The following is a 26,713-nucleotide window of genomic DNA, read 5'->3' on the forward strand; positions in this document are numbered from 1 at the left end:
TCGAATTTGCATAAAGGTCGACATGAGGAAGGTCGACTGGTCATAAGGTCGACATGGGTTTTTCACTGTTTTTTGAGCCGACATGTGCCGACAGGCGGTATTTCATGCCCTACCATCCACTAGGGCGTGGTGGGAGAATAAAATAGTGTGCCGAGCGCAGAGCGATGCGAGGGTCCGATTCTCATTGCCAACTGTGTCCATGTCGACTATGTCGACATTCGGATAAAAAAAAACAGTGAAAAACCCATGTCGACCTTATGACCAGTCGACCTTCCTCATGTCGACCTTTATGCAAATTCGACCTTAAGTCATGTCGACCTTGGCCCATGTCGACCTTAAGTCAGGTCGACCTTCCTGCCAATCGACCTAGTGGGGTCGACCTAATGACTGTAGACCTAAGTTCATTCTGACAGATGTACCGCTTCCATTGTCAGTGCTAATATTGATGCCCTATTGTAAAAGGACCCAGCACCATCTACAGGCTGTGTGGAGGTATTGCAATGCTTTTTAGTAGTTTACCTGTATAAAAGTGTTTTTAGAAAGTTAAATAATATTAATGAGGCCTATTTATCAAGGAATATTCATGTGATACCCCGGAAAAAAACTGTTTTCAGGTGGTATTTGCAAATATTATGTATCCCCTGGATGTATCTACAGGGGACGCAGCAGACAAAATCAGCCCCCATAGTTTTTTCAGTTGGCCTGCAGGATAAGACATCTGTTTATATATTATGTTCATATGGACGACCACTTAAAGTGGCCCTATAAATAACCCATGTCACTGGGGTTGATGCATCAAGCAGTAAAAAGAGTGGAGGAGGTGCCCATAGCCACCAAACCACTTTTAGACTGCATTCATCAAATACATTCTATAAAGTGGTAGGTAGCATCATCACTTAAAGCAAAGGAGGAAGCAATACAATAATAACTATAAATAGTTTGAATTTATTATGTCATATGATACAAGGCCCAGACCGTTCTTGGAGAACCAGAAACTAAAAGATGAGCAATGTCTGATTATGGAAATCTGTAAGCATTTCTCAGTGGGGTTTATGTACTGCTACAGTCCATGGAGAAGGTAAGGTGCATGGTTCCTGGACATTGCTGTAAGAATCTTCCAATAGGAGACAATAAGACACTGACCCATGGACAGAAAAGCAGAAGCTCATGTTGGCTCTTCCTGGGAATCTGGCCCCCAAGATCTTTTAGATATTGGTCCAGAGGTGGTTTCATATGGTCCTCAAAAATGAGTTCTTCATTCCCCATAATCCTAGTAGTCCTTTCATCCACCTCCTCTCCTACAGCCTTTTCTCAGTAATTGTCTTGAACCTTCCAAGGACAGTGAAGATAGTGCAGAACACAAAGAATGGACGGCCGGGCCAAACAGTTCCGTGAGAGGAGATGATTAAACATGTCTAAGGCTTCTCTTGTAAACTTTTGCCAGAACACTGGTGGAGGAACGAGGCTTGCGTGCTTCTGCCAGTTGATGTAGACCTGGTACCTCGTGTCCATGTCTACAGCTTTCTTCCAGGGCATGTATCCTGTTAATGCAATGTACAGGAGAACGCCAAGGGCCCAGGTATCTACACTGGGAGAAAGTATCAAGTACTCGTCCTGCTTCACCTCACACAACTCTGGGGACATGTATGGGATGATGTGCGACTTCGATGACACAAAACTGCCCGCTTTCCGAGTTAAGCCAAAGTCGCCTAATTTGACGTTAAAGCATTCTCTGTCCATGAGAAACACGTTGTCTGGTTTTAGGTCCATATGTACTAATCCTCTCCCATGCATGTAATCTAGAGCAGTGGACAGCTGCGCCGCGCAGCGTTTTACCGCTTCCTCCGGAATGCCGACCTGCAAGAGGAGACAGGAGAGTACCATGAGACGAACTCTTACAGCAGTGGAAATAAATTAATACACTTATTATTTCATTTGTGGTGTTGCTTTCAGTGGTTTTTATAATGAATAAATGATAAAGCCACAATAACACTAACCAGCCCATTCGAAGATCCACCCTTGATGTTTTTGAATTTCCACGAAAAAACTTTTCTACTTTTAGGAGAAAAATCCCACCCTTCCACCTACACCACTACCCTTCGATACTGTACATACGTCATTAACTTTCTAACCAGACATTTGTTTATAGGTGAGTAGGGCAGACATAAGAACAGAGGGGAGTTAGCAGGACCACAAAGAATAAGCTAGTCCACCAGGACCACAACAGTCTTATCCAAAACTGTCGTTGTCCAAAGAAAAAAACATAAAAGGAGACTGTTTTATACATTTAAACAAGTTTGATTACACCTGAAGGTGCCTTATTGGCACGTTTTAAAAAAATCTATAAAATAGAAAATCTTGTATAACATTGGTTCCTCTTACCTTTGGTTTGATAAGGTGATGGAGGGTCCCTGCTGTCGCCAGCTCCTGGGTCATGATGTAGTAGTCCATGGTGTTATAGAACATCGGGTAGGTGGCTATAATCCCATGGTAGCCAGAGAGAGAAATTGATATGGAAAGTTCTTTGACAAAGTCGTTGAGCGCGATCCTGTCCTTCCTCACCAGCTTAATGGCCACGGGTTCTCCTAAGCACAAGAGAAAAGAAAATGTCAAATATCTTTCTAGACAGTACTTCAAAGAAACTGTGATGCAATAACCTGTAGTCCATGACCACCAGCCTATAGTCTGATTGCTTACTGTACATACCTGTATTCTTGTCTTGGGCAAGCAGGACCTTCCCAAAGGTCCCCTGACCCAACCTTCTGATGATGTTGTAGTGGTCAGATACCTCCTGTGTTTCCCTAGCGTGGATTATTTGCATTTTGGATCCGGTCAGCCGGTCAGGATCCGGTGTCCTCTCCTGAAAAACTGAGATTTTTATATTAAGATGTTAGGTAAATGGAAAACCGATTTATAACTATGATTAATATATGTAAAAAAATCATATTTTATGTTCTTGTAGGCAGCATGGGTGGTGTAATGGTTAGTATTACTGCCTCACAATACCGAGGTCATGGGTTTGATTCCCATCATGGCCCTAATGGTGTGGAGTTTGTATATTCTCCCCGTGCTTGCGTGGGTTTCCTCCGGGTACTCCAGATTCCTCCCACAATCCAAAAATACACTGTTAGGTTAATTGGCTCCAAACAAAAATGAACCATAGAATTTCTGTGTGTGTGTGTGTGTGTACGTGTGGTTGGGAATATAGATTGTAAGCTCCACTGGGGTTAGGGTTACCACCTAGTCCCTTTAATTCCGGACACATGTTAATTACACAGGTTCTGTGGCAGTTTAAAATCAGGTGAAGTGGAGTCTTGAAGTCAGCCAGCCACAGAACCTGTGTAATTATTATGTGTCCGGAATTAAAGGGACTAGGTGGTAACCCTAACTGGGGTAGGGACTGATGTGAATGCTCAATTGTCTGTAAAGCACTACGAAATATGGCCCTTATTCTGGTTCACTCGCAAAGGCAACTTCCTTCGCAAATGGACAAAACCATGTGCACTGCAGGGGGGGGGGGCAGATGTAACATGTGCAGAGAGATTTAGATTTGGGTGACTTATTTTGTTTCTGTGCAGGGAAAATACTGGCTGCCTTATTTTACACTGCAATATAGATCTCACTTTGAAGTAAAACCCCACCCAAATCTAATTCTCTCTGCACATGTTACATCTACCCCACCTGCAGTGCACACGGTTTTGCCCATTGGAGAAGGAATTTGTCTTCGCGAGTGAACCAGAATAAGGACCTATGTATGCGCTATATAAATAACTTAATATATAATAAATAATTACTCATTTAGAGTTAGACACATTCAAAAGCGCTCTCTGTGGAAGTACACACAAGGACACACACATATTATAGTTAGAACATTCAAATATTTTTAGTTTTGGTTCTTATAGGAAATGCGCTGAGAAATAAGATAAATTCCATGAGGGCCTAACAACAAAATACGAGTGGAACAATTATTATTTTATGGCATGTATTCAATGCGGCCAGCCAGGGGGGTTTTTATGGCCAGGATGGCTTGTTTTCATTGAGGATCGTTGCATACAGCCGCGAGCTGCGCTGTTTTGATGTCCGCAGACGCCGTTCCCACCTTGCTTTTTATAAATAACGCGGTGGAAACGGTGAGTGTGCAGGGTGTCAGTTGAATACTGAGGGTGGGCTATGATGGCAAACAATAGGCACTGCTCACCCTCATAGCGGGCATGATCAGCATTGAATATGCCCCTATGTATTTCCCTAAATACCCCTATGTACCCCTATGTAAAAGTTTTGGACTAGCACTATGCCCCAAAAACAATGGGCAGAGGACTCACCTGGGCAGAAGGAATCAGCTGGACATTGAGCTTCCAGATGAGAAGCTTCCCCTGTGGGTCACACAACAGCTGTAGTCCAATACGGTGAGGGGGAGTCCAGCTCCTAGAGGTCCCTCTCTCCTCAGGGCCTTGTGTTGAAATCAGGGACAGCTCTGGTGTTCAGTATACAAGGAGGAGTGAGTGTGTGAGAGGAAGGGGCTACACCTGTCTTTTATGGGTGAGCTCAGCCTGAGGTGACGGTCACTCCCAGGCCTGGTATCATGGAATCTCAGGAGCCCTCCATTACATTGCAAATGAAGGTTTCACCTGGAAGTTACCAGTATGTGCAGACTCTATTGTGATGGCACAAGGTGTGAATGGGCTGTGGAGCCTGGCAGGTCCCAGTGGGTGACAGGGAGGGGGCCCAGCCTGCATTGTTGCTATAGATTGTAAGTAAGTATGTTTTATTTATATAGCACACTTTCTCCAACAGGACTCAAGGCACTGTACAGACATTAAAAATAACAATGCACATACTGCAATACAAAGGGTTATCAGTACAAGGAACGGCAACAATGGCAGTACAAATGTACATCACACATACAGATATGCACAAGATGCATTCTAAGCTCTTCATGTAAATACTACAGTGACTATAGACAAGGGCCGGCTTCCCCACTGTTCTGCCCATCACAGAAACCTTATTGCTGTATGTTGGAATATACATCTCTCCTGTACGGCTCATTAGAACATATATTTATCTATATACAGCTAATAAATATATATATATATATATATATATATTATCAATAAGAGGAGTCACTCACCAGTCTTCAAGTAAATCAGAGGGTTTTAATCAGGCAGCATGGCAGAAACAAGGGGTATATATGTATATATATATATATATATATATATATATATATATATATATATATATATGGTACTTGTTTCCTAGCACAGCGCCCACGATTTTCAGTCGTATGGCATCTTATGCATTGTATCGCATCGCATGCCATATAGCCGCATGCGATGCGATTTTGGTCCCCCTATACGATTTTTAATTGGATAAGCACCCTAATGGGTGCTTACAATGTTAAATGCACCCCCCTGCCACCCCCACTATGAACGCCAACCCGAAGCGTGGCGAGCGCAGCTGTACCCGTCCTCTGACCTTTTCATACCCCCACTATCCACATCGGCGTGGAGTTGATTCTAGATAGTGTGGCGAGCGCAGCGAGCCACCGAGCCCGAAGCGTGATGAGTACAGCGAGCCGCGCGAGGGGACGCGTATTACTTTACATGTATTCCGCGTCCCCTCGCGGGGCTCACTGCGCTCGTGGCTTCGGGCTCGCCACACCATCTAAAATCAACTCCACACCGACGTGGATAGTGGGGGTAGGAAAAGGTCTGAGGACGTGTACCGCCGCCCCTCATGGGCTTGCTTTGCTCGCCACGCTTCTGGTCGACGTTGATAGTGGGGGTTTCGTGGGGGTGCTTTTAACATTGTAAGCACCCATTACGGTGCTTATACAATTAATAATCTTATAGGGGGGCCATTTAACATTGAAAACACCCATTAGGGTGCTTATACAATTTAAAATTGTATCCCATTGTATATGGCATACAATGCGATGGTATACGATTTTAAATTGTATAACATCGGGTGCCATCGTGTAACATCGCATCGCATACCATTGTAAGGCTTATGGTATGCAATGCGATGGGCGCCGTGCTAGGAAACAAGTACCATATATATATATATATATATATATATATATATATATATATATATATATATATATATATATATATATATATATAATATATATATAGTAGTGTGTGTGGTGATTGTAGTGCCTCTGATTTATATATATTAACTGTAATTGATAAATGTCTGTAAAACTGGAATTCACACCCAGTATTGTATTATTGTCTATAATATTATTATTCCCGGTGAGGTAAAGAAATAGCGGAATAATTGTGTGAATTACAGATGTGTCCTCTCTCTGGGGTTTATTCTAGTTCATTCTTTCTGACAAAATCCTTCTTAGATGGACAAAACCATGTGCACTGCAGGGGGGCAGATGTAACATGTGCAGAGAGATTTTGCTTTGGGTGAGTTATTTTGTTTCTGTGCAGGGTAAATACTGACTGCCTTATTTTACACTGCAATATAGATCTCACTTTGAAGAAAAACCCCACCCAAATCTAATTCTCTCTGCACAAGTTACATCTGCCCCACCTGCAGTGCACATGGTTTTGTCCATCTAAGAAGGATTTTGTCAGAAAGAGTGAACTAGAATAACCCCCTCTATTTTAGTGTTTGGACACCTAAGGTGCGAGACTCTTGCCGTGACTTCTCGGGCGCAGGCAGTACCTCATACTTTTACCTAAATTGCGCGTCTAATTTGCTTTGTAACCACACACAATAACACGCGCCGTACACCCGAGACAATAGATTAGGGATTTAATCACAAAGGAATTGGTATAAAGCCACAAAAAACATGGCAATATGTAGAACGTTTTCACCCAGATTGGCGATTTGGACTGCGTACACCCCTGACAGATAAGACGGTGGACATCGTGCTTAATCCATGGTTAATTGAACCCCGTGGAATAATTCAATTTAGGCCAATAGCTGGCATTCTCTGGGATTTAGGGGGTTATTCTGATTAACTGGCATTCCTGCGAGTTCGGCCCCGTCCCGATGTTTGTGGGACTGCGCATGGTCTATTTTTTGCGCATGTGCAGTTTCCCTTTGCGAATTGCTTTGACCACCGAGCCCTTTGCAAACATAGGGGTCCGGGTACGGGGATCGCCCAGCATTTTATGTTCATCCCCATGAAAACGCTGTACGTTCCCATGCCTACGCGGGCGGTTCAATGCCTGCCGGTGCGCCCGGCCCGTCCTTATCCAGGCGCACGTAAAAGTTAGTTTCCTCTGACTCATATTTGCGAAGGCAGGAGAAATCATTTGAGGGTCTGTGACCATGGACTGATTTCTCCTGCAGCGGAGGCATGTGAGGGGATGTGTTTTCGTTCGGCGTTCGGAAAGGGCGGCATCTCAGGCGCTCAGTAAACTGCGAAGAATGGCTTACTGAGCCAACCTGAATCTGGCGTTTAGTTTCACCCGCCAGGAGTCAGGAGAAACAGAATCCATGACAAATGCCCTTTTCTCAGTAGTGCTAGTGTTGAAGGGCCTGATTCGGTATAAATTCAGGATCCAACACCCAGCGACACAGGGCGGCGATCACAGGGCGTGTGAATATGAATCGCGAAAGCCAAGTGCTCGCAAAATATCAGCCAGGCGCCATTTTTTGGGTTGCTGCGTCTGCATGTAATGCGTGATGCAACCACTGCAACCACCCTACGAATGTCTGGACCACACCCCACAAGCGCTCAGCCACTGCCCTCCAAACACTCGGTTGCCGCCGCACCCCCCAATCGCTCCGTGAACTGCAGTCGCATTTTCCAGGAAATCCCATTGTGCTTTATAATTGGAAACTGTAATAAAACATACTGGGAAGTTGCATACAGTCCTAGAGGTGGGAGGGCCCTGCTCGCTAGTTTACAATCTATAGGGATAATAGGCATTGATAAACAGTGTACGTCTCTCCTTATCCAACGGGTGTTGGAGAAAATAGATTTCAGTTGCCTGTAGTACAGTATATACAAAAAAATAATGTTCAATTCCTGCATTTGTCCTATTGATTAACTGTAAGGGACTATAGTATGGTACAGACAGATGGAATTTGATCTGTTTTATTTTTCTTTTGGAATGGTTTTGATGTTCTCAGCACCTGTTTGGTGATTGTCCTTTGTTACCCTGGGATCTCCGTTACCTGCCTATCACATATACACAAGAGGTTTGGACCCCAGCACGTAGCAGATTATCTAAACACTACCCTAGGGTCTTTAATACAAGAGTTAAAAGCAAAGTTTCATGGACAAAGCGGCAGCTCTCATAATCAAAGCTGCGCATATTAATGAACCTAACACCTCGTCATCTATAAACAAAATCTAGCAATACAAGAACTGGACGGACACAGCCATGAATAAGATATGCGGGGTACACACCAGGACGACCCGCTCACGATGCACATCGTGAGCGGGTCGTCAGTGTCTCGTCCGACCCGCTCACGATGACGCGGGAGGGCACGACCCGCTCACGATGTGCACCGTGAGCGGGTCCGATCCGATGGCGACCCGCACCCGGTTCTATGGTCGTCATTGAGATCCTACCTGCAGCAGGTAGGATCTCAATAACGACCGACCGACCCGCGGGACCGCGCATCGGATCGGAATCGCTCCACACCAGGTCAGAAAAGGGCCCAATCAGCACACAATCTACATCCGATTGATCGGAATTGGATCTAGATTGTGCTGATCGGGCCCTAGTCGTCCTGGTGTGTACCTAGCAATAGGCTGTGTGTCTATACAGTATGCTGGGGTGTATATAAACAATTCATTGTATCAGTTAAACACCCAAAGCACACACACACATACACACACACAACCATTGCCAGATAATGGGCTGGCTCACAATTATACTGTTATAATAATCTAATATAATGCAATGTAATTATTTGACCTATGAATTCCAGGTGAAGGATTTCAGTTTGAGTGTTGTTTTTATATAATACACAATAACAATATAACATCTAGAATGATGAGGCTTCAAGTTTGGGTTTTAAATGCCTTTAAATACTGGGTGCAATATTGTAATGTCACAATGGGGTTTATTCTAGTTCATTCTTTCTGACAAAATCCTTCTTAGATGGACAAAACCATGTGCACTGCAGGGGGGCAGATGTAACATGTGCAGAGAGAATTAGATTTGGGTGAGTTATTTTGTTTCTGTGCAGGGAAAATACTGACTGCTTTATTTTACACTGCAATATAGATCTCACTTTGAAGAAAAACCCCACCCAAATCTAATTCTCTCTGCACAAGTTACATCTGCCCCACCCGCAGTGCACATGGTTTTGTCCATCTAAGAAGGATTTTGTCAGAAAGAATGAACTAGAATAACCCCCAATGTGATAATGCTGTTACTTCTTCAGATGTCAGAGTCTTGCCAGGTGGGATCGGGAAATGATCACAACCGGCAAACACATCCTACGTCTGATTGTGCCGCCATTTGGAAGATTATAATAATACAATGGCTAGAGGGTGTAAGAACACCATAGTTATACCTGTATAGGGGAAAAACAGTATAAATAAGCTTATGCAATAGCAATAACCCAATTAGCAGTTGGGATTCCTTCCCCGTGCTCTATCTGTCTCTAACCCTGCATTACCCTGTTGGCTGGTTTGGCCTGGTTCTTAAAATACGGGGATCCCTAGTCATTTTGTCCCCCGTATTTTGGGAACCAGCTCCGGACCTGGAGCCTGGGGCTGGTTTTAAAAAATCAGCGAAGCCCTATTTGTCGGGTTTCCTGATTTTTTAATACCAGCCCCGGCTCTTCAGCCTGGTGCTGGTTACGGCAGTGGAGGGGGGACCCCACGCTGTTTTTTTTTTTTTTAGTCACCCTGCCGAGAGATCATGCAGCTATGGAACGCCCACATGGGCGTTCCAGCTTTGGCAGTATAGTCGTAAGGACGGCAGCATATCGGTGGAACGTGCGTACACACTGCACTTTTGTTCCGATATGGGGCCGTCCTGTCGGATGAAAATTAAACAGCAAAGAACCGTCGACCGACCGAGTATAGACGGTCAAGACCGTTTTTTTGCCATTTGTCGCTCGTACGGGACAGCGTACACACCTATACAATTGAACGGCCGTCCGACCCAGAACGAAAGAACGGCCCGACAATTATATATATGTGTACCCAGCTTAAGGCCAGTATTCAATGCCTCAGATTCGCTGTAGTTTACAGCGAATCTGGCATTACTCGGAAGTAATGGTGAATTTTCTCTCTGAAAACATGATTCACCCTATTCAATGGAGACAATTCGCTGCAAGCAAATAACGAATGTCTGACGATTCACCGCAATTCACCGTTGTTTTTCAATGGGGTTTTTAGTCCAATTCGCCAAGAGTGTATTCAATGCTCAAATGGAGAACTGCTTTCTACGGTGATTTCCACCATGATTCTCCATTTTGCATTCAACATCTTTTAAAGGTGAACTGGAAAGTGATCTTTCAAAATAAAGGGTTATTTTATTTTTTATTTTTTTTTTGGTGTCAAAAAATCTATTTTAGTGTTTGTGCGCCTAAGGGGCGAGACTCTTGCTGTGACTTAGATTCTCGGTTATCACCACTGCTTCATACAAAAGACAGTATTTGTGCTATAGCATCAGGGGTAGAGATCTAATTTAGCATTGATCACAAATGCAAAATCTTCTCATTGGCCCTTATTCTGATTGAGTCAGACGGCTGCGTGTGCGGTCGGACGGCTGATGTATGGTGTGCACATATGCAGAGGCGTCTCTGCGCATGTGCGAACGCCGCGCACGTCCGAATATGGCGTGAATTCCGTACAGAAAACGATCGGTCGGAAAAATCCGAGCAGGGGGTGGAGAGGGGCGTGAAGGGCTGTTTGGGCTCATTACCATATGCATACGCCCCGCGTTTCATGGGCGTTCCGCTGGGCGTACGTATGGTAATCCGGACGTGACGCACGTATTGCACCAATTATTGTCTGTATTGTCTCCAACCAATATCTCTTGGTTAAGGGTGTTTGGAGACGATTTTGTATTGTCTCAGGTCTCATTAAAAACCTATGGGCCACTGAACCTCTGGACACCATATGAATAGGTCATGTATTCATTTACTATTCTTTTTTAAATTGTGGTGTGCACCTTATGACAGCGCTAGTGGTTGCATAATACTTTTCCTACAATTTTCTATCTGTTGTTGGCAGTGCAATTTTTCAGCAGGCTCCAGCAGGAACTGAGGCCCTTATTCTAGTTCACTCTTTCTGACAAAATATTTCTTAGATGGACAAAACCATGTGCACTGCAGGTGGGGCAGATGTAACTTGTGCAGAGAAAATTAGATTTGGGTGGGGTTTTACTTCAAAGTGAGATCTATATTGCAGTGTAAAAATAAAGCAGCCAGTATTTACCCTGCACAGAAACAAAATGACTCACCCAAATCTAATTCTCTCTGCACATTTTAAATCTGCCCCCCTGCAGTGCACATGGTTTTGTCCATCTAAGAAAGATTTTGTCAGAAAGAGTGAACTAGAATAAGGGCCTCAGTTCCTGCTGGAGCCTGCTTAAAAATAGCCCTGGTTGTTGGTGACTGACAAAAACACCAATATTATTGCAACTTAAGCAGCATATCTTTTGCCTTGCGCTCAGATCCAGGATTTACCCATTTGTTTGTGGGGGCGGACCGCTGACATAGCCCTCCCATATCCCTGCTTTCACACGGAGAAATGTCCGAGTGGTCTATAGCACTCGGAGCTGTCTGACCGTGCGGCCCACATTCGATGGTCATGACCATCGGAGGATGGGGGAGGTTCCCACAGATGGGGGAGTTATGCACATGAAACATCCACACACGGTCCGTGTGCTCGGCGTCTTACCGCATTCGGACGGTGTGAGCGATCCGTACGGTAGGCGGGGCTAAGAACTCTCGGCGGCCGTCCGAAATACGCATCCATCCGAATTTTAACAAATGAATTGAGTCCAATGGCGGTTTTTACCTATGGCTGCAGCCAGACGCAGCTTCTACTGTATAGTAGGAGAGGGGCTGCCATTGGACGCGATGCCTGCAATCTCCCAATGCAGTCTGTGAGACTGCACTGGCTTCACTGTGACTGGCAGTGACTTCCTATAGTTCCCTCTGGGATGCCTCTATGGGCTGTTTCGGCAGCAGCCCAAAAAACATGGACTGCTCATGCGCAGTACCGAGGACGATACTACGTGTGTGCCGGACCTGGACCGTGAAAATATTTCTATGGACTGCGGCCGAAGCAGCCCATGACCAGGGGTTGGGACAAGCAGTAGGGACCAGCAGGCGGTGGCAGGGACTAGCGGGAACCGGCTCCGGGGACCAGCAGCAGGGGCACTGAATGAGTCCCATTTTCTTTCTTAAGGAATTGAACACAATCACAATCCTGCTTGATAAATTATACTTTTCTTTTTATAACCACCATTATATCAGGGTTGCCGACTTTATAATTTTCCTCTCCGGGAGAGGAGAGTTCCAGCAGCCGCTCAGGGGGCGGGGATTAAGTATGACGTCACTAAGCCCCACCCCATGATGGCAAACTGCCGAATTCACGAATCTCCGTGGAGGGGGCGGGGCTAAAATGGCGAGATTGTGGCATTTTAGCTCCGCCCCCTCCTCTGAGACCCGAGGATTGCAGCATTTTAATGCCGCAATCCGGGGCGCAGGGGGGGGTCCCCCCTGAATCCGGGAGGGGTCCCGATTTTCGGGAGAGTCAGCAACCCTGCATTATATCACTTTTGTTGATAGGGGCCTCCACAACTTTGTTGTTCAGGGCCCCTACAGACCGTAAACCAGCCCTGCTTATAAATGATTGTCACTTTAAAATACGGACCTCTGGAAAATCTGACCCTATTACATTTACCCCAGTGTGTGTGCAGACAAAGCCATGCACAAGATATATATAGACACATATGTACATACATATATCATATGTTCAGTATCGAATAGTATCATGTGTGACTTTTAGGACATGCTGAGATATATCACCCTTATGTACATACAGCAGTTCTGATAAGCACACTATAATAATACATAATAAAAAAAATACAGACTACACATATTTTAGAAAAGTAAAAAATATATTTATTAAAAAATACAACTATTTTTTTATATTCATTAAAGTATATTTATTGATGGTTCTCCTCCACAACTCCAGGCTGGACACTTTGGACTGCGCTGTCTTCTGACACTGGGGACACAAGACCTACAGGAAGGAAAAGACAGTCTTAAGCTATGAGTTTCAATCAAGGAGAGATGGCCTAGTCCTTTGGCTCCCAACCTCGGTCCTCAAGTACCCCCAACAGTTCACGTTTTACAGGTCACTTGGCAGGTGCACGGGTGTACTTATTAACTGACACATTTTAAATGATCCACAGGTGGAGCTAATTATTTTACTTGCAATTCTGTGTGGAGACCTGGAAAACGTGAACTGTTGGGGGAGGACCAAGGTTGGGAATCACTGCTCTAGGGGGAAGTATCACACAGAGATGGAAACAGATGTCAGAGGGAGTCAGGTATCATCGGAACACAGATTAGAAGATACACTATATGGAGAACCAATTCTGAATTTGATATCAGAGTTGTTATTTGTAGATGAAGAAAGACGTTCAAAGAGAGATGTCAGTGGAATGAGGGCGGATCTACAGTCAGATGTCACGCAGAGATGGAGGAAAATGGCCTGGAGTGAAATCTGAGCCATTGAAACAGTCTTTAAAATAGTTAATGGTGCAGGACTTACTATATATTGTTGAGATCATAAACCAAGCTGTGTGATATTTGTGTATCATATATCTCAGCCACAATGGTATAATCATCTCCCATCTTCTCACGACTATAGCAGGTTCTCAAACTGTAGGTCCTGATCCCAAAGTGGGTCCCGACCTTCTCAGCATGTATGTGCTGTCTGCTGACTACACATGTTATATGATGACCTTCTGCAGTCACTTGCTGGGGTCCTGTAATTATTTTTATTGTCTGATGAGGTCCCAGAACAAAAGAGTTTGTGGACCCCAGGACTGTAGAATTCAAATAAACAGAACAGAATGGAGAAACCTCACCCCCTTCTGGTGGTTCTGTTCCACCTTCTCCATAACTCTGATCCATCTTCTTGCTCTCTTGGGTTCTGGCTCTTGTCTAGATCATCATTCGTAGTTTGATCCATTCACAGAGGGTTTCTTCCATTGGTCCAAGATGCAGGTCTATTAGTTGACCTTTGCCAACATCAGTAGGGTGGTTAATTCTAGTGACATTTGCCAATAACAATGGAGTGGCTAATTCTAGAGTATGTAGTCACATCAACACTTCCAGTAGGCTTACACTAGTATAGCTATATTGCTTGCATTGTACTTTCCCCGGTGGATATTCATCTACCACCATCTCTTAAACTATTCAGATCAGACAACCTCTACCTCAGGGCCCAGGTTGAAGCTGCTGTTGTCTGTCAAGAGCATCAACGTTGATGTGCTGTAATAAGAAAACGAGTCTCCTGAGGTATAGTCCACAATGATATAGTCCACATCACTGAGGTTTTCCACAATAATATATTCATCTGGTGCCTCTATTACGATGATGTGACCCTCATAGTCTTCCATTTCAATATCTTCTTCAACCACAACCTCTCTGTTTTCCTGAGGAATTTCCTCAACTCCCCATTGGAAGTCAAGATGATTCAAGACCACACCGACTGGAGTCCTATTGGTGGGATCTTTGGAGAGCAGGATGTGGAAAAAATTCAGCGCCTTCCTACTGAATTTCTGCCAGCATGCTGGAGGTGGAATGTGTTGTACGGCACTTTGCCAGGAGATGAACTCCTGGAAATGTGGATCTTCAGCCACAGCCCTTTTCCATGGATAGTTTCCAGTGAATGCGACAAAAAGCAGCACACCAAGGGCCCAGACATCAACACTAGCATCCAAGAATAGGAATTCACCTTGTTTCAACTCACAGAGTTCTGATGACATGTAGGGTATGATGGGCGACATAGATGGAACAAGGGTGCCTGCCAGCTGAGTTAATCCAAAATCACTCAGCTTAATGTGGTGGCATTCTTTGTCCATTAGTAGGATGTTATCTGGCTTCAGGTCTCTGTGCACCAGTGCTTTACTGTGCATATATTCTAGAGCTCTGATCAGCTGCACCGCACAACGCTTCACCATCACTTCTGGAAGGCCAACCTGAAAATGTAATAAACAATATTTTAGTGGAATATATGGCAGGGAAAGCAAACCGTGTGGTCTTCTTTATAAGACAATTAGCTGGATGCTATGGCAAGCCATCCACCCCGGCGCTGGCAATGATGCGGGACACTTTAAGAGAGAAGGAGGCCTGTTTGCAGCCTCCTCTGTTCGGACCACCTCCTCTGCCTGACGCCGTGCATTGCAAGTCTGCACACTAGAGCTGGCGGCCAGTTTTGGGGCAGTTTCGGCAGCCATCTTCATTGCAGGATTCTCAAGGGGCAAGTGTTTAAAATGATGCCATTGGCCGAATGTTACAATTTTTTTTTTTTTTTACTTACTCCACGCTTAATAAGGGGATGGAGCGAACCGGCGGGAGCCAGCTCCTGGATCAAAACGTAGTGGTCTGCAGAATGAAAGAAGGTGGGCAGAGTAGAGATGATGCCTTCATGGAGGGAGAGGTAGATGGACACGCAGAGCTCATGGAAGAACGCCGTCTCTGTGGATCGGTTCTTCCTGACTAGCTTTAGGGCAACCGTTTTACCTATATCGGGCAACAAAAAGATAATTATGCACAAGGATTAATTCAAAGAAGAGTCAGATCTATTGTAAATGACACCAAGTTCCCATAAAATGACTTTAGTGGCCTATAACCCCCCCAAACACACAAAGTTTGCTTTTCATGCATTCGTGTAGGTATCCCCTAGCGGTAGGGTCTGCAGGACACACTCATTATCTTCTAGACTATGAAATCCAAAAATGTGTTGTCACACTTCTTTTTAAATATACTATGGAACAAACTTTGCCTGTGCTCATCAATGAAACCTTGCTAGAACCACCAATGTAGGACTTTGGACTTTTACCTGTTCCTCTATCCCGGGCCATCACAACTTTGCCATAAGTCCCTTGGCCAAGGTTTTTTAAAACTTGAAAGTCATCTTCCAGGACCCTCTGGATCTGAAAATCCTGAGTGGCTTCCATCTTACTCTAGAAGATGACAGTACAAGTCCTTTATTTGCAGATGAGACTGGACCTGTAAATACAAGACATGAAATAGTTTTTGAGAAAATATGTGAAAATTATGTAACTCATATGTATATAAAATGTTAACTATTCCTAACCTCTATGAGGTGAAGTACTGCTAATGACCACTAGACAGACCAAATTACTCCTTAACAGAAAGTGAAAGCAATTTTTGCAGGAATACTGATCTGTTCCAACTTGCTGAATATGGAGAGAGGGAGATGTGAAGACAGAGATTGGCGGAAGGAGCATTTAGGGACTGGGGATGGGGGTGGAGAGTTTGTAGGCTAAAAACTGTCACCACTCAAAGTAAAAGAAAAAACTGTCACAGCTTAAAGTGAAAGTACATTGCAGAAGCCGTTATGGTGACAGGATTTTAACTAGTAATAAATAAAAGTCACAGCACAAAGAATGCCCAAAACCCGCGGCTTCTAAAAAGCACACAAAGGTTTGTTTGTTTTTTAAAATAAAATAAATGGGCACTTGTGTAGTTTCACGGCGGCAATTACGTAGTCAGCGTAGTGTCCCTGTCAGAATCAGCATCATGTTCTCGCAGTGTTGTGTCAGCGCTTATTACATTGTGTGGGAACCATTGACCATTTTTAACCTGCCTGACATGACAGGTGCGAATGTGTTCCTGAAACACCCCCACTATCCACGCCAGCCCGAATTGTGGCGAGCGTAGCGTGCCCCTCGAGGGGACGCGGTACGTGTCCTCCCGACCTGTTCATACCCCCACTATCCACGTCGGCGTGGAGTTGATTTTATAAAGTGTGGCGAGCGCAGTGAGCAACCGAGCCCCAAGCGCGGCGAGCGCGTGCGTGAAACGAGCCCCAAGCATGGCGAGCGGACGCGTATTACTTGACATATATTACGCGTATTACTTGACGTGTATTCACTATGCTGACTACGCAGCACTGCCGCGGGGACACTATGCTAACTACGCAGGGCTGCCGCAGGGACACTATGCTGACTACGCAGGGCTGCCGCAGGGACACTACACTGACAGCGTAGGGTAAGGTGCCGCCATGAAACTACACAAGTACCAATAAATGTTGAATCCATGGAGAATGGATTAACCTCCAAATTCTATGGGGTAAATATAAAGTAGGGATGTTGCCCATAGCAACTAATACGATTCTAACTATTATTTCTGTAAATCATCCTACAAAATGATAGACAGATTCTGATTGGTTGCTATGACAACATCAACTCTTTTCATTTTTAGAAAATTTAGTAAATTTCCCCCTATTATCCTCAGTGCTGGTGAGGGGTATACTAATGATTATCACCATCTGGCTACAGCCAGCGCCAGCAATATAACACTAGCTTATAGCACAGTGTAACTCAGGCATGGCCAAACTATGGCACTCCAGCTGTTGTGAAACTACAAGTCCCATCATGCCTTGCCACCGTTTTGGTATTAGGGAATACTACAACTATGGCAAGGCATGCTGGGATGTGTAGTATCACAACAGCTGGAGGGCCACAGTGTGGCCATGCCTAGTGTAACTAAATGGACATATTTTAAACAGTATACCCAACAATATGATGGAGGTGGAACATCAGAATATGAGCGTGACCTTACCCAAGCAGTGGAGCATCAGGCGGAGAGGAGTTTGAGGGGAGCCGCTTCCTAGGAGTCTCGGGGGAAGTTGGGTGGAATCTGCCAAGTGTACAATATGTCCAACTCTCCGGGGATGGTCCTTAGCGGTCAGTTCCTCAGAAATATATGACTGAAGAGCATCAACTAGATCTGCCTTATATGGGGAGTCCAGCCAGGGGGATGAGGGGTCTCCCCTCCCAGAATTGGAAGACTATGAACCTCTATGCAAATGCAAATCATTGTATCACAGAGATCACATCCATTCATGAAGACTCCATTATGATTGCAGGAGGTGTGGACACATTCAGATCACATTGGTGGGCTGGGCGGGGTCTAAGTATTATTATCAACAGTCCTTTACAATCAAACAAACATACAGTCCTTTACAATCACACAAACATACAGTCCTTCACAATCAATCACACAATATACAAAGTGCTTAATGTAAATTACACACAAGTTTTGAGAGCTTTGTACATGATCCAATCTTTCCTTCGTTATGCTCAAAACAGAAGCTTATTTCATATATTTACTTGTACATAGAATTTACTGTAGGTCACCTTATGTATAGAAAGGTAAATGTGCATTCCACCAACAAGTAGTTTAATTTCAATGTATATATACTTGTTCATTACAATATCTAAATGTTATACCTGTATTGACACTATTGTATCCGGCTGTAACCGTTATGTTAGCTATAATAACATTAAATAATATAGAATATATACACAGTCCTTGCATTATAATAATAATTATTATTATCTTATTTGCTATAGTAGGTGCCAAAAGGTGTACCCAGCGCCGTATAAGAGGTATACATAAGAATATAATTGTGTATGTGTACATGTAGCATGGACCGTACTGCTGGTAATTTTACATGTGTCCTCCTGGTGTATAGGGCCTGATTCAGCGAAGTTGCAGAGGTCTGCGATTAGTTAGCCGCCGCACAGACAGAAAGAAAACCCGCCTGGGGCCGAAGTTGGGTCCTCTCTGGACTGAGGTCTACCGCTGCTGCCAACAATTTCTATACCTCTTCCATACCTCCTCCTTGGGGGTCCTCCTGGGGCGCTGGGTTCATCGGGTGGGGGCGGATGGGGTTCACAGTCAACTTGAAGGCTTTCAGCTTTCCATCATGAATAGTGTACTGCTGTGTGTGCGCAGCGCACCCGTGACGGATGTGCAGCCTACAGTCACTCAGCTCTGTACATCTCCGAGTGTGTGCGAGTGTGATACAGTGTTCTTCCCTCCCAGACTCAAGCATTAAACTATCGTTAGTATACTGCTCTCTAACTTGCACTCACTGGCATCTAGTTACCATTTGGAGTCATGGGATGATGATCCCCGAAAATCGGTGCAGTTGGGAGGCATGCAGCCGCATCACACACAGGGGTACATTTATTATAGTGGGGCTTCTCGCACTGCTATAACACTTCCTGCTTCGCCTTACTAATGAGGCGGCGAAGCAGGAGGGGAGACCAACAAGATGTATGTAACATCTTGCCTGCCTAAGCGGGGGAGCGCTAACTCCCCCCTCCGGCGATGCCTCCACTTGCTGATAGCGCATCAGTTAACACTGACGCGCTGTCTCCTTCCCCCCGGCCGGCTGGACTGGGCATGCGCGCGATCTCGCTACTCACACGAGACCTCCAGCGCAGCTCAGAGCCTGCAGCAGGGACCGCGCTGTACCTGCTGTGGGAATAGGGCATCGCCACCTGCAGCTGTAGAAGTCGATAGCTGCAGGGGGCAGAACGGTCAGTGATGCTGACCGTTCATACATTAGGTAAGAGCCAGGCGCGCAATTTAAAACATAGTATATGTAGGGTCTAATGCTTGTGGCGTGTGGAGGAGACTTTGGCTTTAGGCTGCCCAGCTGGCGCTGCAGCACAATGTACATAAAGTAATGGTTCCATCAGCAAGTTACATTGGCACAGCCATCTGGCAGTCACCTTAAGAACTTCAACACCCCCACAGTACATCGGGATATTGTTTGTTGGCCTAAAAATGGTCGACACCACTAGGTCGACATAATGGGGGGTCGACAGGGGTCTAGGTCGACATGGCACAAGGTCGACAGGTCCTAAGGTCGACATAAGCAATAGGTCGACATAGTCTAGGTCGACAGTCAAATGATCGACATTGGGGTTTTCACTGTTTTTTTGCGCCGACATGTGCCGACAGGTGGTATTTCATGCCCTACCATCCACTACGGTGTGGTTGGAGAATGAAATAGTGTTGTGAGCACAGCGAGTCATGCGAGGGGACATGGTGCACTTAAAACTGTTTCCATGTCGATTATGTCGACATTCCAGTAAAAAAAAAAACGGTGAAAAACCCCATGTCGACTTTTTGACTGTCGATCAAGACCATGTTGACCTAATGCTTGTGTCGACCTAACGACCTGTTGATGCCTTATGCCATGTCGACCTAGACCCCTGTCGACCTTTCAGTATGTCGACCTAGTGGTGTCGACCATCTTTAGGTCTACCATGCAATCCATACCAGTACATGAGGACGGGTGATAACAAGCATGATGAATATCTCCGAAACCCTTCATAACAGGCTCACCATCGTACGATAACACACAATACCTTTAGAATAAAATAAATCTGAACTGATAACACACTGCATGCTGGGTAACGTGATTCACGGGCACAAGAGAAATTCTGCAGAACTTATTAATATGAGCCTGATTCAGATCCCTTCGTTCGGTGGCCGATTTCATCCCCGTTACCGATTGTGCGGGTCTGCGCATGCTCATGGGTGAAATATAGGCGCTTTTTTTGTGTGGGGGGGGGGGGGGGGTGGGACTTTACTAGCTCAGAATGAGATCATTACATGACATTTACACAGCAAACATTATATCCATCGTTCACTACGGAATATTTGTATAAATGTTTATTCGTCTTTGCAGATGTTAATGAAAAATGTAAAATACGACTCTGGTGGGACTCGAACCCACAACCTTTGAATGTCTCCATTACACTAGAAGTCCAATGCGCTATCCATTGCGCCACAGAGCCACCTGTTGCATGACTCCGGCAGTCCCTGTGTAGTGCTGCATACGGAGTCCTGTGTCAGCCAGCAGCAGGAGGGGAAACTGAGACTCGTGCAGGACACAGCTCTGAGTGACAGCTGAGCTTACACCCCCTGCCTTAGGCTACGTCTGTACAAGCTCCATACAGGCTACAAAACTGCTTATATATGAACAGAATAGTAATCTTCTCATATACATATATTGTAAACCAACTACAATACAATACTGTGCTTAAGTGTATATATATATATATATATGAGTTATCCACAAGACTTTCTAGAAGATATCAAAACAATCATAAGGGGCTTACACACGTTGGGATTTGTGCTAACCTTTTGTGGTAAGCGATTTTGGCCCTTATTCAGATCTGATCGTAGAACAAATTTGTTCTCAAAATGGGCAAAACCATGTGCACTGCAGGTGGGGCAGATGTAACATGTGCAGAGAGAGTTAAATTTGGGTGGTGTGTGTTGAAACTGAAATCTAAATGGCAGTGTAAAAATAATGCAGCCAGTATTTACCCTGCACAGATACAAAATAACTCACACAAATCTAACTCTCTATACATGTTACATCTGCCCCACCTGCACTGCACATGGTTTTGCCCATTTTCCAAACAAATTTGTACTGCGATCAGATCTGAATAAGGGCCTGATGGCAAGAAAAATGACTAAATAGTAGATCGCAACCGCTCATTCTGTACATACCTTGTGATATGAACTCACTAGATTGTGACTGCACGCACACAATGGGCCTTATTCTAGTTCACTCTTTGATGCAAATTCCTTCTTAGCTGGACAAAACCATGTGCACTGCAGGGGGGCAGATGTAACATGTGCAGAGAGATTTAGCTTTGAGTGAGTTATTTTGTTTCTGTGCAGGGAAAATACTGGCTGCTTTATGTTTACACTGCAATATAGATCTCACTTTGAAGAAAAACCCCACCCAAATCTAATTCTCTCTGCACAGAAGGAATTTGCCTCTAAGAGTGAACTAGAATAAGGCCTAAGAGCCGGAGATAGCAATGCGCAGGACCGCGCGTCTTTATCGCTATGGTGTGTACACACTGAGCAATTTGTGCTTCATTTCTAAGCGATCTAGACAGATCGCTTACACAATATCCTAGAATCCATACTTGATCATCCTCCCGGAATGGCTCGGAGGCTCTTAAAAATCTTGTCCCCCTCCCGGACCCCCCCCCCCCCCTTCAAGAAGGTTGGCAAGTCTCCCGCATTTTCCTCAAAGCCCCTTCACCCCCTGGACCCGCTGACACAAATTCCAGAATTTGCGGGGAGGGGACAGGATTAAAATGACACGAATCACATAATTTTAGCCCCGCCCCCTCCCTGCAGATCATCGAATCGCGCCATTCTAGCCCTACCCCTCCCCGCATATATTTGCATGAATTTGGGCCGGGTTTTGTGATGTCAGCCTTGTCCTCCCGACATGTGCCGACAGGCGGTATTTCCTGCCCTGCCATCCACTAGGGTGTGGTGGGAGAACATAATAGATAATGGTGTTCCGAGCCCAGCGAGGCGCCAAGCCCGAAGCATGGCGAGCGTGGCGAGCCATGGGAGGGGATGCGGTACAACAGCGGTGATTGTGTCGACATTTGGGACAAAAAGAAGTGAAAAAACCATGTCAACCTAATCTGTGTATCGATGTAATATGTGTGTCAACTTTTTGAGTGTGTCAACCTAAGACATGTCGTCTTTTTGAGTGTGTCGACCTAATGATCCACCCTTAATGTAACATAAGTGGTGAGTTATTTTGTTTCTGTGCAGGGTAAATACTGGCTGCTTTATGTTTACACTGCAATTCAGATTTAAGTTTTAACACACCCCCACCCAACTCTAACTCTCTCTGCACATGTTACATCTGCCCCACCTGCAATGCAGCAGGGTTTTGGCCATTTTGAGAACAAATTTTCCCCGTGATCAGGTCTGAATTAGGCCCAATTTCATTTGTACGAGAGTTCAAGGGAAATCATTGACAACATCGCATCCTTTGCATGTCGTCTAGTGTGTAAGCATCTTTTTTAAAGGTGTATCGTCCATTTACACAGTATTTATGCTACACACGATTGTGCGTTATGAATACTGGTGATTTGTCGAGTAAAAGATTACACCAGTTCATTTTATGTTTATAAATGTCTTGGGCTATTTGTGTTTCTACTATGCCATAGTTACTAAGGGCCAGATGTAGCAAGCTTTAAAAAGTGATAAAATGGAGAGAGATAAACAGCCAGCCAATCAGCTCATAACTGCCATGTCACAGGCTGTTTTTTAAAATGTCATGTAGGAGCTGCAGCGCACCTCCATAAAGCAGGACAATAACCACTGTAATGTCATTCTTTCCCGCCACATATAGGCTGACAAACCTCAACCGGCAAAAAAAAAATTGGGGAAATGGTGACTGAGGGAGGGTGGGGAAAGGGCAGGCTATCCAGGGAAAATAGGCAGAACATAACCAATCCAAGACATGAAAGGGTAAATTTACAAAAATGGGATTAGGGAAGCCAATCCCGGGATTCGGGATTGAAAAATGCTCAATCCCGGGATTCCCGGGATTGGCTTTCCTAATAAAAAAGAAGCCCTGACTTCCCCGCATTTCCTTACATTTGCAGGTGCAGCTGGGTTGCCGGGTTAGTTGCCGGTTGGGTGGGCGGTGGGAGCCAGGAGCCGCGTTGCTTGGTGGGGGGACCGGTGGTTCATGCTGCTGGCTGGCGCGCTGGCCAGTTGGGTGGGCGGGTGGCTTCATACTGCCGGGCGTGACTTCTACCTGCCTGCGCAGCGTGACCTTTGATCTTGTCACGCTGAGAGGTTACGCTGCGCAGTGCTGCTCTGCCGGGTACCGGGAGAAGCCTGGCAGCGTCTGAGCGTGTGCTCAGACGCTGCCCGGCATTAGACTGCACATGCGCAGTCTAATCCCGAAATCCCGGCGTTTTTGGGGCCAAATCCCAGGATCCCACCGATCCTGATCCCGGGATTGGCCACCCTAGATGGGATTTCTTTACATTAATCTAATTGTAAAACATCTCATCTTCAATAGATCTCCCATTTTAGGAAATTTACACCAAAATGGCCTAAGCTCCGCCCTCCACCCTAAGCCTCATTCCGGAAACTCCCTAGCTAGTACCACAAACTCCTGTGTGAAGCTTCAGCAATCTCTCACTCCCCAGGAGTTTATATTTGCTCCCTCTTATCCAAGCACTCACTCATCATTCCCTACCGAGCATTTTCACAGCAGAAGCTGAGATTTACACATCTAAATGTATTTTCAGCAGGGACGCCAGTGAGAGACTATTAGGGCATAAGTGGTGCATTAAAAAAAATAAATGTACATGATGAGTCCGCTATATACTAAATGTACCTGTTGTGCCGTTAGTATAGACCAATCAAATCTCATCAAGCCGTTACTGGTCATCAGATGTGCACATTATTATTGCAGTGTTATGTTATACATTCCCCACCATTTGTTCTCACCATTGCAGCAATGAATCATTCATGTCTGACTTTGTTACAACTACTAAAGTGCTGTGTTTTGTGCACCTCTGTAGAAAGTGCTGGATGAGTGCCAGGACCGGAGGAACTGCCAGCTCCGTGTCAATAGCCGTTTGTTTGGGTCGGATCCGTGTCCGGGGACCAGCAAGTATTTGGTTGTGTGGTACAAATGCAGGCCAAGTAAGTACACGAAGCTCAGAGATTTACAGTGTTTGTTCCCTGCATTACCCCTGTATCAACGAGTAACATTAAAGACCGGGTATGGTGGTCATACTGCTGGAGGGTTGTCACAAGCCAGTGCCCAGTACTTACCACCGGGAGTCACAATCTGGATTTTATATGTCGCCCTTGTTCAACATACACTGAACGTATGGTGCCGGAAACACAAAATTGTATTTTCTTATGTCCCACAGTCCTGGTGATAATACATTTGTGATCAAAATTGTCATGCTCCCAAAACTTCCTTCTTTCCCTCCCTGACTCCTTCCCTCACTCCCTTGTACCTGCAGTAGTAAATGAAGTGGAAATGTAGGTGTAAAACATTTTGTACCAGGTGGAGGAAGTCATGTTGGGAGTTTGTGTATTTGGGAGTGGTTAAGATCTGTTATAGTATTGGCTTATTACGTGAGTCATATTGGCATGATGTTCTGCATTATTCGTTTGGGTACTTGTGGAGTATCACGGCTCCCACGATGGCCATCGTACATGAAAAAATCGCATGCGATCGCATTGCATGCGATTTGATCGCATGCGATCGCATACGATTTTTAACAGAAAAGCATCCAAATGTATTGAAATTAGTATGAAACATGTTCAATGGCCCCCAAATGGCATTTTTGAGGCTGTACCACCCCCACTATCAACGCGAACCGGTACGCGTCCTACGACCTTTTCATACCCCCACTATCCACGTCGGCGTGGAGTTGAGAATAGAAAGTCTGGCGAGCGTAGTGAGCCACCGAGCCCGAAGCGTGGCGAGCCCCGCGAGGGGACGCGGATACCTTCACAGGTATCCGCGTCCCTTCGCGGGCTTCACAGGTGTCCGCGTCCACACTCCACTAAACTCCACACCGACGTGGATAGTGGGGGTATGAAAAGGTCGTAGGACGCGTACCGCCGCCCCTCGCGGGCTCGCTGCGCTCGCCACGCTTCGGGTTCGCGTTGATAGTGGGGGTGGTACAGCCTCAAAAATGCCATTTGGGGGCCATTGAACATGTTTCATACTACTTTCAATACATTTGGATGCTTTTCTGTTAAAAATCGTATGCGATTGCATGCGATGCGATTGCATGTGATGCGATTGCATGCGATTTTTGAAAAAAATGCCTAAAAACTGCAAAAATCGTATCAAATCGCATGCCATCGCATGCCACTACATTTGGCATGCGATGGGAGCCGTGATAATCCACAAGTACCTTCGTTTGTGTAGCCGGACAACATTTTCAGTTTTACAATGCAAAAGCTCTTTCTACTTATTGTGGTTACAGCACTCTCCCTACTCACTCTGGTTACAGCACTCTCCCTATTCACTCTGGCTACAGCACTCTCCCTACTCACTCTGGTTACAGCACGCACTCTCCCTGCTCACTGTGGTCACAGCACTCTCCCTACTCACTCTGGTTACAGCACTCTCCCTACTCACTGTGGTCACAGCACTCTCCCTGCTCACTGTGGTTACAGCACTATCCCTACTCACTGTGGTTACAGCACTCTCCCTGCTCACTGTGGTTACAGCACTCTCCCTACTCACTGTGGTTACAGCACTCTCCCTGCTCACTGTGGTTACAGCACTATCCCTACTCACAGTGGTTACAGCACTCTCCCTGCTCACTGTGGTTACAGCACTCTCCCTACTCACAGTGGTTACAGCACTCTCCCTGCTCACTGTGGTTACAGCACTCTACTCACCCTGGTTACAGCGTTCTTCCTACTCACTGTGGTCACAGCACTCTCCCTGCTCACAGTGGTTACTGCACTCTCCCTACTCACTCTGGTTACAGCACTCTTCCAGCTCACTGTGGTGACAGCACTCTCCCTACTCATTGTGGTTACAGCACTCTCCCTGCTCACTGTGGTTATGGTATTCACCCTGCTCACTGGGGTTATGGCATTCTCCATACTTACTGTTGTTACAGCACTCTCCCTGTTCACTTTGGTTACAGCACTCTCTCTCTCTCTGCTCACTTTGGTTACAGCACTCTCCCTGCTCATTTTGGTTACAGCACTCTGCCTTCTCACTGTGGTTACAGCACTTTCCCTGCTCACTGTGGTTACAGCACTCTCCCTGCTCACTGTGGTAACAGCACTCTCCCTTCTCACAGTGGTTACAAAACTCTCCCTACCCACTGTGGGTACAGAACTCTCCCTACTCACTGTGGTTATAGCACTC

The 26,713-nt window shown here is 45.4% G+C and overlaps 3 protein-coding genes and 1 non-coding gene across 6 annotated transcripts in view; 1 reads left to right on the top strand and 3 right to left on the bottom strand.

Annotated features, from left to right (window-relative positions):
• EVA1A (eva-1 homolog A, regulator of programmed cell death) overlaps nt 1–26,713 on the top strand; it is a 313,736-nt gene that overhangs the window by 92,398 nt on the left and 194,625 nt on the right. For all 3 annotated transcript variants that reach the window (XM_083178648.1, XM_083178647.1, XM_083178646.1), the window contains one exon: nt 24,381–24,504. In XM_083178648.1, coding sequence (XP_083034774.1) covers nt 24,381–24,504 — 124 coding nt within the window. The remainder of the gene's footprint in view (nt 1–24,380; nt 24,505–26,713) is intronic.
• On the bottom strand, nt 977–14,075 carry LOC146062430 (serine/threonine-protein kinase SBK1-like). Its single transcript, XM_083174575.1, has 5 exons — nt 14,043–14,075; nt 4,323–4,373; nt 2,707–2,860; nt 2,383–2,585; nt 977–1,857 (listed from the first exon to the last, which is right to left on the bottom strand). The coding sequence occupies exons 1-5, from the start codon at nt 14,073–14,075 to the stop codon at nt 1,312–1,314; spliced, it is 987 nt and encodes a 328-aa protein (XP_083030701.1). The 3' UTR covers nt 977–1,311.
• On the bottom strand, nt 14,379–16,139 carry LOC146062431 (serine/threonine-protein kinase SBK1-like). Its single transcript, XM_083174576.1, has 3 exons — nt 16,022–16,139; nt 15,500–15,702; nt 14,379–15,158 (listed from the first exon to the last, which is right to left on the bottom strand). Exons 1-3 carry the CDS (start codon nt 16,137–16,139, stop codon nt 14,379–14,381), a joined length of 1,101 nt encoding a protein of 366 aa, XP_083030702.1.
• TRNAR-UCU (transfer RNA arginine (anticodon UCU)) lies at nt 20,722–20,807 on the bottom strand. Its single transcript is given in 2 exon segments — nt 20,722–20,757; nt 20,771–20,807. It is a non-coding gene; the product is annotated as a tRNA-Arg (tRNA).

The sequence above is a fragment of the Crinia signifera genome, chromosome 3 (assembly GCF_055691185.1).
Source record: "Crinia signifera chromosome 3, ASM5569118v1, whole genome shotgun sequence".
In the NCBI taxonomy this organism is placed as follows: domain Eukaryota; kingdom Metazoa; phylum Chordata; class Amphibia; order Anura; family Myobatrachidae; genus Crinia; species Crinia signifera.

What these genes read in the sequence shown, in the direction of transcription:
- LOC146062430 (XM_083174575.1), bottom strand. Translation starts at nt 14,075, where the DNA reads ATGGAGAAGGTGGAACAGAACCACCAGAAGGGG. An exon ending in AACAGAACCACCAGAAGGGG is followed by an intron (nt 4,374 to 14,042) that starts GTGAGGTTTCTC and finishes TGTGACCCACAG; the next exon opens with GGGAAGCTTCTCATCTGGAA. An exon ending in ATCACCTTATCAAACCAAAG is followed by an intron (nt 1,858 to 2,382) that starts GTAAGAGGAACC and finishes CTCCTCTTGCAG; the next exon opens with GTCGGCATTCCGGAGGAAGC.
- LOC146062431 (XM_083174576.1), bottom strand. Translation starts at nt 16,139, where the DNA reads ATGGAAGCCACTCAGGATTTTCAGATCCAGAGGGTCCTGGAAGATGAC. An exon ending in GGCCCGGGATAGAGGAACAG is followed by an intron (nt 15,703 to 16,021) that starts GTAAAAGTCCAA and finishes TGCCCGATATAG; the next exon opens with GTAAAACGGTTGCCCTAAAG. An exon ending in ATCCCCTTATTAAGCGTGGA is followed by an intron (nt 15,159 to 15,499) that starts GTAAGTAAAAAA and finishes TTACATTTTCAG; the next exon opens with GTTGGCCTTCCAGAAGTGAT.